The sequence below is a fragment of the Ochotona princeps genome, chromosome 4 (assembly GCF_030435755.1).
Source record: "Ochotona princeps isolate mOchPri1 chromosome 4, mOchPri1.hap1, whole genome shotgun sequence".
Classification (NCBI taxonomy): domain Eukaryota; kingdom Metazoa; phylum Chordata; class Mammalia; order Lagomorpha; family Ochotonidae; genus Ochotona; species Ochotona princeps.
Window position 1 is genome coordinate 84644930 of NC_080835.1, and position 12597 is coordinate 84657526.

The 12597-nt window shown below is 36.7% G+C and overlaps 1 protein-coding gene across 1 annotated transcript in view; it reads right to left on the minus strand.

Moving 5' to 3' along the window:
• The window catches only part of DYNC2H1 (dynein cytoplasmic 2 heavy chain 1), a 280093-nt gene that overhangs the window by 251471 nt on the left and 16025 nt on the right, over window positions 1-12597 (minus strand). The window contains exons 8-13 of the mRNA XM_058663973.1: window positions 12372-12485; window positions 12145-12256; window positions 11818-11942; window positions 10601-10776; window positions 7580-7775; window positions 2923-3018 (exon numbers count right to left, since the gene is read on the minus strand). Of these exons, the coding sequence (XP_058519956.1) occupies window positions 2923-3018; window positions 7580-7775; window positions 10601-10776; window positions 11818-11942; window positions 12145-12256; window positions 12372-12485 (819 nt within the window). The remainder of the gene's footprint in view (window positions 1-2922; window positions 3019-7579; window positions 7776-10600; window positions 10777-11817; window positions 11943-12144; window positions 12257-12371; window positions 12486-12597) is intronic.

Consider the following 12597-nt stretch of genomic DNA (forward strand, 5'->3'; position numbering starts at 1 on the left):
CTAGATGTCCACTTCCCATCAAGCTCCCTGCTCGGGCCCTGGAAAAGAAGTAGAGAATAGCCCAAAACCTTGGGGCTCTGCGCCCACGTGGAACACAAGGAAGAAGCTCCTGGTTCCTGGCTTCAGATCAGCTCAGCTCTGGTCATTGTGGTCACTTGGGAAGTGAACCAGCCAATAGAGGATCTTTCTATATCTCCTTCTCTCTGCATATTTGCCTTTCCAATAAAAATAAACAAATATTTTTTAAAAGGACTTAAACTAGGTGTAGAAGGCTATATCTCAATACAATAAAGGCAATACAGGACAACCCCATAATCAATATCATATGGAATGCAGTGTCTGCCAACCACGTGGGAGACCCACACTGACCTCCCAGCTCCTATCTTTGGCCTAGACAAATGGTGGCTCTTGCAGCCATCTGAAACTGAAATCTTAGGATCAAAGTTGACTCATTCTCCCCCCCTCCTTTCCTTTCCCTCTTGTCTCTGTTTCTCTCTCAATCTACCTTTTGAACAAGCATTTTTTTAAAAAGCAAACTATAGGTGCTGAATACGATTTTAAAAGATACATGAAATATATAATATTACGAGCTAAAATTATTAAACTACTAGAGGAAAAACATAAAGTAAACACACTAACACACAGGTAATAATTTTTAGTAATACCCCAAAAGTAAAAGCAGAAAACAGACAAATGTAATTACATCAAATTGAAACTTCTACACAACAAAGGAAATAATCAACAGAATGAAGAGACAACTGACAGAACAGGAGAAAATATTTACAAACTATACATCTGATGATGGAATAATATCTGGAAAACACAAAGAACTCAAGAAACTAAAAAACAATTCAGTTAAAAGACAAAACTTGTGAAAAGATAGTTTTCAAAGCAGAAATACAACTGGCCAATAAACAGGTAAAAAGATGCTAAGGATCGCTAGCCACCAGGGAAATGCAATGAGGGCTCATCACCAGCAAGAATGAGTATTACAAACAAGGTCAAAAAATAACAAATGCTGGCAGGGATTTTAAAGAGAGGCTAATACACCATTACTACAGCTATTATGTAAAACTATACAGAGATTCCTCCAAACAAAAATAGATCATAAGAAGCAGATATCCAAAACTGTCTAAAAAGTACCCAAAACATATTCAAAGGAAATGAAACAGGTAAGCCAGTTCTTCCAATTCTAGAAAAATATCCAAAGGAAATAAAATCACATAAAAGAGATACCTGAACTCCCAAGTTTATTGCAGCTACATGTGTATATATATATATATATATATATATATATATATGCACATACATATATACACACATACCTACACACACACATATGTATACACACAAACACTATGGAACATTATGAGGGCATAAAAAAAGAGGAAACATGCATTTCCAACAAACTGGATGAAAATGGAGATCATTATGCTAAGTAATACATAGAAAGACAAATAAAAAATACATAAATGCAGTACTATAAATGCTGTCTTCCCTGAATTATACCCCTTTTGTCAGTTTATATCATATAATGACATGAATCCCACATTATGTGATATTATACACCCATCCCTGCTCTCAAGAAAAAGTGTACATGTGTATACATTAAAAATTACAAAATCTGGAGTCTGGCAGACTGGCAAAATGGATAAACCCCAACCCTCTGAGAACCAGGATATTATATGAGTGCTGGTTCATGTCCTGGCTGCTGCAGTTCCTATCAAGCTCCCTGCTTGTGGCCTGGGATGGCCCAAATCCTTGGGAGCCTGCACCCACATGGGAGACCAAGAAAAATTTCCTGGCTCCTGGCTTTGGTATGGTTCAGCTCCAGCTGCTGCAGTCATTTGGGGAGTAAACCAATGGATAGAAGATCTTTCTCTTTGTTTCTCTGTCTGTATGATTTGCCTTTCCATTAAATCTGATACGCCTTTCCATTAAAAATAAATCTTCATTAAAAAAATAATGGTCCGTGTTTTCATTGAACTGTTCATTATACATTACCATATTATTTGAAATATCTAATATAAAATAGCAAAAAACAGGTCCCAACCACCCCCAACTGGTGAAGAGTGGTACACTGTGATTGAATAATATGTTTATGCTGAACACACTAGTTCCTTCTGAGAGTCTGAAATTTTGGTACATACTAAGTGGAGGATGCCTATGTCACCAGCTCCCTAGTTGTTCAAGGAATTAAGTACATCCTATGCAGCTCCACTAAGATAAAAATCTTAGCTGCATGCATTTGTTTATGTGGAAATTCATTCACCTGTCCCTTTGCTGATTTCATTTTGTATCTCTGCAGTTATTTGTTAAATCCTGTGAATGTGTGTACCGAAGCCTATAACTGCTACTCAGTGAATCACAGAGGTTTAGCCAACTCTATGAAAATTAGTTATTCACATTCCAAGATAAAAATAAAAGCTATACCTTTCCTTACTTCCTTTTATATATACTTTCTTCCAAAGAAGACGAAAAGTATAGAATTTCAAAAAGTCAATAATCACATCCTAACATAGTTTAAACACCATTATGGGTTTTTCTAATTTCATTTTTGTGCACATTCAAGTAGATACAAATAAAGAGCATCTAGGTCTTACATTTTTAAAAAATCAGAAAACCAGGAGCAAAAGCAATAAACAATCCTGTATATAAGGACTCGAAACATTAATGTATTGGCATACTATTTGTTTAGTATTCATAATAACACACATGATTAAAATCAGGATCAAAAGAGACACACTACAATAAATTAAATGAATCATTGGAAAAATATTACTTGCTAACAAAGAAATCATTGGGGAACAAAATAAAGTCCAATGGTTATGTTAAGCTGAGGGTATATTTAAAAGTCAAAAAAAGAATAAAGAACTAATTCACATGTAAAATACACATCATGGAAATAAAAAGACCATTTACCTTAATTATCTGTTCAAAGGCTAAGGCAGATTGTAGCATCATTGGCCTCTGGCTTTGAATCATTTGTTGATCAATAGAATTGTAAAAATGTGCCACCTACAAAGCAAAAATCCAATCATTAATAACATTTACACATTAACTTTTCTGCGTTTGTATTTCTAAGATTAAGCAGAAAACAGTTTTTTCATCTCCAGCATTTACTCATGCATTAATATAAACATCCTGTACATCTGTGGTGAGTTCATACTTTTTAAATTTATTTATTTAATTAAAGAAATTACAAAGAGACAAAAATTTCGATTTGCTGGTTCATTCGGCAGCCAAGGCAACACCAGGCTGGAGTCAGGAGCCAGGAACTTCTTGAAGGTTTCCATGGGGATGACAAAACCACAATCTAGTCAGCTTCCAATAATTTCCCGATGGGTCTCCCAATGAAACTGTTGAATTTATCTGGACAATAAGATGCTGGACTCTCTGCATGGTCCATGACCCCAATGAAGGAATCATGGCTGGATATGAACTGTACTACTGTAACAATATGGAAGAATCCAATATGGGGGGAGGGCTTTTTTGGAGGGGTTGAGGGAATCCCACAGCCTATGAAACTGTGTCATAAAACAAAGTTATAGGGCCCGGCAGCGTGGCCTAGCGGCTAAAGTCCTCGCCTTAAACGCCCCGGGATCCCATATGGGCACCTGTTCTAATCCCAGCAGCTCCACTTCCCATCCAGCTCCCTGCTTGTGGCCTGGGAAAGCAGTTGAGGACGGCCCAATGCATTGGGACACTGCACCCGCGTGGGAGACCCGGAAGAGGTTCCTGGTTCCCGGCTTCGGATCAGCGCGCACCGGCCGTTGCGGCTCACTTGGGGAGTGAATCATTGGATGGAAGATCTTCCTCTCTGTCTCTCCTCCTCTGTGTATATCTGGCTGTAATAAAATGAATAAATCTTTAAAAAAAAAAATTATAAAAAAAAATCCCCAAACTTTTTTTTTAGCCTCTCAAGATCATCCTCTGAGGCCCCTTGAACCTGCTTTATTCTGTTCTTTCTTTCTTTCTTTTTATTTGAAGGGCAGATTTGACACAGAGAGACGGAACAATAAAGAGAGAGATCTTCCATTTGCTGAACAGACCGAAGTCAGGAGCCAGAAGCTTCTGGGTCTCCTATGTGAGGGCAGGGGCCCAGAGTCCTGGGGCTTTGTCTTCTGCCTTTCCAGGTCTTAAACAGGGAGCCAGATGGGAAGTGAAGCAGCTAGGACTTGAAATAATGTCCATTTGGATTCTGGGGCTGCAGGCAGAGGATTAGCCTATTAAGCCACCACACAGAATTCCAAATCCTCAAAAACCTACCTAAGAACCTTCAAATGGCTGTCCAACAGGCCAAAGAATAAAATTCAACTATAAAACCAGTTTCCCAACACATAAGATTCTATATAAACTAGTTCTTAATCCTACAACAAATTCCTCCCTCATTCCATCTTAGTGAAACTGTCCTCCTTGTTTCTAATGTGCCCCATGGGGTTTCCCTGGAAAATTATACAAATGATTTGTTCTACCTGAAATAATCTTCCTTCAGTTACCTGTATTTCTATGTTCTTTGGTTCATTTTATGTCACATCTCTTCTCAAATACTGCATCTTCATCAAGGCCTACTTTAATCACTCTACACAAGAATAGCCATCTAGGCCACAAATCTTTACTGTTTCATTTTTCTACAAGCAGGCATCATTACCCAATCTCAAGGGTATTTCCTGCCAGTAGAATCTGAGACCACCGAGGGGTAAAGCAACAGTGTTCTGTGGCCACAAGAACCACCAGGGACAGACTGGTGGGGCACGTCCATTTAATGTAAAGCAAGCACAAACTTATATAGACTAGGAAAGGAGAAGGCAGAAGAGTGGTCCCTGACACAGTTCTTCCACCTAAGGCTAACGATTACATTGTAACTGGATAGAAGGCATATGTATCTCCCAACCCTCCAACAAACTCACAGGTTTCAATCCTCAAGTAAGACTGGAGGCTGTGCCTCAGGTCACAGGTAGACAGGTTGTTGAATCATGCCCACCAGGTGGCAGGCAGGGATCCAAGGGCAATCCCCCACAGCCTAACATTATATAATAAATTAATGTGTTTCCATCTGTCTCTTCTGGTGTAATGGTAGCTATAAGAACAGTGCCCCCAAAGGCCGATATTTAATAAGTGACCACTGGATTGATCAGTGAAATCAACTGATAACAGAGGGATGTATATAAGCTATGGGAGGTCACAAAGCACCACACTGTAGAACTCTAGGAGAGAAACACACAGGCTCAGGGAAGAAAAAGTGGATACCCAAAGTGCAATCTATGGAATTCTAGGAAACTGTGTCATAACTTTTGTATTTCCACTGCCTCAAAAAATTTACTACATAATGAGTACATAAAAATATTTCTTAACCAATTTTATAGAACACTTTGCTTTCCATTTAAAATGTGGATGAAAAATATATTTTATCTGATACAGAACAGCTGTTCTACTAATTTTGCACCACAAAAGCAGGCACAGAAAAAGCCCAACGAGGAAAACTGAAATCAACAAAATATTCAGCAATCTGGCATTATTGTTATCCAGCCAACATTCTACTTCACTTCACATACTCTACTCTCGATATATATTTGTTCCTCAACATGTGCTCCTAAATGCTTCTATAAGTGGGTTTTCCTGTTCTTCCTAGAGTAAAAACAATACATGGTCATTCACTGCATCTCTACTACGTCAGATTAGATATCAAAGATATATAAAAATCAGCAAGTTTCTACTTTTGATTCAGTGATAGCCATGAGACCACCACTCATCACTTCCTGCAACTAACAGTATATGTGCACTCTCTTCTAGACTCATATCAATCAATCTTCCTCTGTAAAGACACAGCTGAGACTAACCCTGGAAAAGAACTGAAAATTCCCACCTTTACAGACTTTCACAAGGCATTAGGAACATTTACAATGAAATACTTACATTAAACATTGTGCAACTCTTTGTACTATATTGACATAAACATGAGCTTTGGAGTCACAGAGACTTGATGTCAAATCCCAGCCTCAAAACTTACCAGTATTATGGTACCAGAAAAATTATGCTATACATCTGATCCCCAATTATATGATCGCAAAATAGGGAATTAATGGAAACACCAGAATTCTAATTTTTTGCTGAAAAAATTGTTCCAATACTCTGAATGGATGCCTGAAACCTTGGGGTAGTAAATATCCATACCTTATATGAGATATATATATATATATGCCTGTATATACTGCATTCTTCACATATATACATACCTTTTATAAGTCCAATTTCTAAATTAAGCACCTTAAGAGATTAACAATATAATTGAAGCAAACATATGATTTTTAATTAAATCAAGAACTTTCATCATTTGCCTTAAAAGAAGACAGTTTGTGGCTTCTCTTTGGCATGTCAAAACTGCCAGTATCACTGTGCTTGAACTTTCAGTCCATTACTAAAAATAATAAGGATTATATGAACACAGACTTTGTCATTTCCATTACCATTAATCAGATAATTAAGTAACCTACCAGGTGTAAGTCATGGATAAAATGCGGATTCACACCAGGATAGAATGAAATGGAAAACCTGAGATAGCATCACTACTCAGAACTGTGTACAATTTAAAACATGAATTATTTATTTATGTGATTTTCTGTTTAGCATTTTTGGGCCACAATCAAATACAGAAAGTGAAAACACTGATAAGGGTAGAGCATTGTAACACAAAATGAGTCGTCTCCCTTAGGACCTAACATTAACTCAATGCTCATTGTTTAGTTTGTTCTCTACCACTAGACCAGTGACTCTCAGTTGCAGTTGACAGGAGACATTTGACAATATCTGAAGACAATTTTGATTGTCAGATTAAGCAGATGTTAAAAGGCTATACTGTGTTTTAGCCAAGGATGCTACTAAATATCCTACAATGCCCAGTCAGAATTACCCTCAGAAAATAAGGAAAAGAAATAGTTTAAACTATCAAAAATATAAAAGCTGAGAAATTGTGTCAGAATCAATGCTAATATATTCATTTTTGTATTGTTGTTAAACTAGGCCTGGCAGAACAGGTATTTAATGCATCTTTGTGTATAAAGAATAAACAAAAGACTAAACACAAAAGACTCCATTTTTGTCTTCTATAAGGTACTATTCCTGTCTTCTATCATATAATAATCAAGTGAGAGAAAAGAATTTTTAAATATAATATGAAATGTGCTATAATGATGATTTTCCTACTGCACACAGAATAAGGAAGAATCAGCAAAAAGGAAATCAGAATTGAGAAAGTGACTTTTAAGTTGAAAATTCAACGATGCAGTTTTCAAGCAGAACAGATTTGGAGACATATTCAAAGAAAAGAAGTTTCTTATTACCAAAAAACAGAGATACAACATAAAGGAAAGCATTTACACAGTGAAAGTCAAAACCAAAAAGATTAGTTGGCTCCATGTTAAGGAGATAAATGACGATGATGCAACAACACCTGGTTTTAACAGAGAAATGGCAGGATGACAACTTGCAAACAGATAGTTCGATGTAATTAATTCATATTCTAGTTCAATATAATATAACTAGTCTGTTGGGATGCTTATTCAAAAATACAACTACATACTTGTTTAAGAATAATAGCTTGCTTGCAGAACTTCTGGGCAATGTTTGCCACTTGCTGTATCTTAGCAGGAATAACGAAGCCAAGTGCAGAAAGCTGACGGACTTCTCTCAGGAGAATCACCAACCGATCTGAATAATGCACTTTCAGTGAGCCATCACTGGGATCCAACTCCATAATGCGACTATTAGCTTCAATACTATGAAACAAAATACATAAGCTTTTCAGCTTCATGTCCTCACTTTTTTAACTGATGAAAATACAGCAGTCATTACAGTTTTTATGCAAACCTAATATTAACTAAAAAAAACTCTTTTTCATTAGTTTTAAAGTAGCGGTTTTTAAAAATATTATCTCGCTTTGAACGCACCAGGAACCCCATTTGAGCACCGGTTCTAATCCCAGCAGCTCCACTTCCCATCCAGCTCCCTGCTTGTGGCCTGGGAAAGCAGTTGAGGACGGCCCAAAGCTTTGGGACCCTGCAGCCACATGGGAGACGGGAGGGAAGCTCCAGGTTTCTGGCTTCAGACAGGCGCAGCTCTGGCCGTTGTGGCCACTTGGGGAATAAATCAGCAGAGGGAATATCTTCCTTTCTGTCTCTCTACCTCTCTGTATATCTGACTTTCCAATAAAAATAAAAAAATCTTGTTAAAAAATTATCTCACAATTCAAGTTTTGGAAATAGCTACAATATTGAAAATAAATCACCACCTTAATATTTCAAGCAGATTTTTTAGTGTTTATTTTCATCTATTTTGCAGACAAGAAAAAAGCAGAGAAAGAGAAAAATGAAAAAGGTACAGAGAATAAGAGAGAAGAATCTGATATACCCTAGTTCAATCCCAAAACTCCTGCAACAACCCAGGCTATGAAAGTTGTAATTCCAGGGACCCGGAATTACATCTAGGCATCCCATATGGGTGGTGGGACCCCCAAATCATCAGCCATCCAGAAGCATTAGCAAAAATCCTGATCATAAGCAAAGCAGCTGAGACTAGAAACAGCACTGAGACGTGAATGTCCGAAGTAACAACTTAAGTTGCTGTGCAATTACAGGCACCCAACCAAGCAGTTACAATATCAGAAAAAAATCAACGAGAGAAAGAGAAAGAATCTTCCATCCACTGGTTTACTCCTCAAAAGACAGTAACGTCCAAGGATGGGCCAGACTGAAGCCAGTTCTGAGTTCCATCCAATCTCCAAGGAGGTGTAGGGGCCCAAACACTTGGGCATTTTCCACTGCTTTGCCAGGTGCATTAGCAGGGAGATGGATAGGAAGTGGAGCAGCCAGGACTTGAACCAGCACCCATGTGGAATGCTGGTAAAATAGGTGGCATTTTTACCCACTAAAACAGGCCCCAAAGAAATCAACTATTTAACTGTCAACTGAGATTCAAAATTCACAGATTTTCCACCAAGAAGAAAAAAGGTTTGATTCATTTTCTGATGATGCCTTGCTTTTTTTTTTAACCAGACTACTTGTTTCCCTTATATTCTCATCAACTATCAATAACAAAGAACATCAAAATATATATTTTTGAAAGATTTAGTGTTCGACTCTTCTATCTTTTGTCTACCTAAGGACCTCTATTTTTCTGTGTTTGCTTTTTTTTAAAGATGCTTGTTTGTTTGTTTCACTGAAAATCAATATAAAGAGAAAGAAACAAAGAGAGTACCCGCATTTTCTGGTTTATTCCCCAATGAGCACAACAGCCAAAACCGCACCAAACCAAAGCCAGGATCCAGGAACTCAGTCAAAGCCTCTAACACTGGTGGCATGGTCCAAACACCTGGGCCATGATCTGCTTCCCAAGCACTGTGCAGGAAGCTGGAATAGATAGCGGAATAGCGGTGACTGGAACTGGCACTTCAACTGCTGGAGTCTCAAGGATGGCTTGACTCCACACACCACAAGGCTGGCCCCTCGCTATGGTTCTTATAAAAGCTATAATAGCAAACACTACATTGAAAAACTCCAATCTGTAGGGATTGCGAAAGTAAGCTAAGTATAAAGCATTCATTTCATTATGAGGATTACATGTTTATCTTTTCCAAACACTTTCACAATTACAAAAATGCAGATCTTAGAAAGTAAACCACTGAATAGTGAAGAACAAATTACACATCCTACTTAATAGCACATAAAATAAAGTATAATAAAACATAGGTACTTCAAAAGGGCTTAAAATGATAATTTAGCCCAAACTATCCTATATACAAATAAAGCCTGCTGCAGCCATTTAGGTAGAAAACCTACAGATGGAAACTCTGTCTCTGATTCTCTTTCTGCATCTCAATTTTTTACAAAGAAAAGGAATAAAATTTATAGTTACAGTGTATATGTGTCTGTAATTGTCTGTAACATTAATATGAAAACAAACAAAAAATACATAAATACCAATGACAAGAAGCACAGAAGAGTAAAAGATTTCAAGATAAGAATCTGAAGTTCTGGTCCCAGCACAATAGCCTAGCAGCTAAAGTCCTCGCTGTGAACACACCAGGATCCCACGTAGGTGCCTGTTCACTTCCCGGCTGCTCCATTTACCATCCAGCTCCCTGACTGTGGCCTAGCAGAGCAGTCAAGGATGGCCCAAAGCCTTGGGACCCTGCGCCCGCATGAGACCTGGAGGAAGTTCCTGGCTCCTGGCATTGGATCAGCTCAGCTCCAACCACTGTAGCCACTTGGGGAGTGAATCATCGGACAGAAGATCTTCCTCTCTGTCTCTCCTCCTCTCTGTGTATCTGACTTTCCAATAAAAATAAATAAATACATCTTACAAAAAAAAAAGTTCCAGGGAACATATAGGAAAAGCAAAGAAAAGGAGTCAACTAACTATATGTTTAAATTTTCCACCCTTAATGAGTTAAGGTGATAACCAAAAACTAATAATAAAAAAAAAAAAACAATTAAGTGAGAGGCAGCAGGGTTAGAGAAAGAAGAAAGATGATTAACTCTATCCTGCCACTGCAACTGCAACATACACTTTGGAAAATACCATACTTCAATATATTTATACTTACCACAGACCAGACCTGGAATCAGACAAACCTGATTGAATCTCCCTGGACCAATCATCAAATTGTTCTTGTTCATACAGTTTAAATTGGTCTAAAAGATCTTCAGCACTTCGATGAAAGGAACGAAACCCAGACAAATCGGACAGAAGTGCCTCTGCAATCTTGATCATGTCATCCACCTTAAAAAGTCCAATCACAACGATACGCATCCTTTACATGTTTAAAATATTAGCATAAAATAAGGAGTTTTTTTCCCTTTTAGGTGATTTGGAAATTATTTTCATTTATGTTGTCAAAAAACCTAAGACTATCAACCCCTTCTTCTAACATACACAACATCAGAACACTAAAACACAAGATGATAACTTAGGCATTATCTAAATTGTAAAATAAGGGGGAAATCCACCTGAAAATATTTGCACTTTTGCAGTTTTTACAAGGAACTTCAACGATATTCATAAACACATGTGACAACAATATTCATTCTTCACTAAATCCTCTGGTTAATAGCTCAAAAAAGAATTAGGCTAATTTGAATGTCAATTAAGAAACAGAACGGCCTTTTGCCTCAACTATACCAAAAACATTGCAGCAATCTAGAAAGCCAATTGAGAGAATCAAGCAGAATATTCAGAAAAATCAAACACCATGAATACAAACTTCAGTAGTACTCTCAAATATGCCAGCTTTTATAATATTCTAAATCCTCTTGCTATTAACAATTAATAATTCTTGAATGAATCAAATGCAAGCATTACATCACATAGTGATTAATAAATCCAAAAGCCATTTATTTCAATATTAAAAGATTAGTCTTCTAAACATATAAATTGCTGTCACTAACTTCAACAATGCCATAATTACTTTTTACCATTCTTTTAATTTCTTTTCAACCCAGAATAATTTACTTGCAAAAACACACTTACACACAGACTTCAACTACCAAGATTCTCCAACTGTATTTTACTTAGTGAGTGTGAATGATGCTTTCATCTTGAATAATTTTTTAAAGCTACTTCTCTGGAATAATTGGGATGCTAAATGATTCTATAGTTATCTCTACAAAAGTAATGAATAGAACTATTAAAATCTCAATTTATAAAGTTTTTAACAAATCTACTCTCAAATGAAAATATGATGAATATAACAAGCATAGTTTGTTTTCTTAATTTAGCACATTTTAAATAACGAAGTCTTCAGATTTTATTAAAACAAAATACCTTCAACTCCAACTGGCGGACCCAAACTATATTATTGACAACTTCTGAAAGATTTCTACCAGAAAGTGGTCCAGATGCATCGCCAGGAATTCCACGGCACCGGTTCTCAAAGTCCAGGCGAAAATCTACAAAATTTAAATCATCGAGTACCAAGTGAAACAGAAAGAAACTAAGCTACTAATGTGAAAAAAAAAAACTGTCACCTGCAACAGAAAATTTGTAAATATTCACATAAAATATACAATCTTCATCATAAATGATACACAAAGACAAAAAATTTACACAAGTATTTTCTCCAGTAAATAACATTCTGTGAGAAGCTTTTACCTTTAACTGAATCCACAAGTCTCGTGAGCAAAGTTTCTCTTTCTAACATCAATTCTTTGCTTATTGTTGGACGCTTCACCAATTCTTTATATTTCAGAAATGCCTGAAGAAGCTACAAAAAATAAAATAAGTGTACATTCCATCAGATAGATTGGTTAGTTAATTTGTATCTACCTTCTAAAACAGTTAAGGGGTAATACAGGAAGTAAAATATTTCAACATTTTACCTGTTGGGGACTGTCTTGAATTTCTGAAATATAATTTTTTAGTTTTCCTGCTGTTTTTTGTTCTGCGGGTGCAATAATTTTTTCATATTGAGACACTGCGGCTTTCCACAAAGGCTAAACACATTAACAAGACTGTTAAACTCTAATATTTTAAAACATTGCATTTAAAGAAAAGCAACATAAACAGGAAATTAAATAGACATAAAGATGCAAATATATATATTCA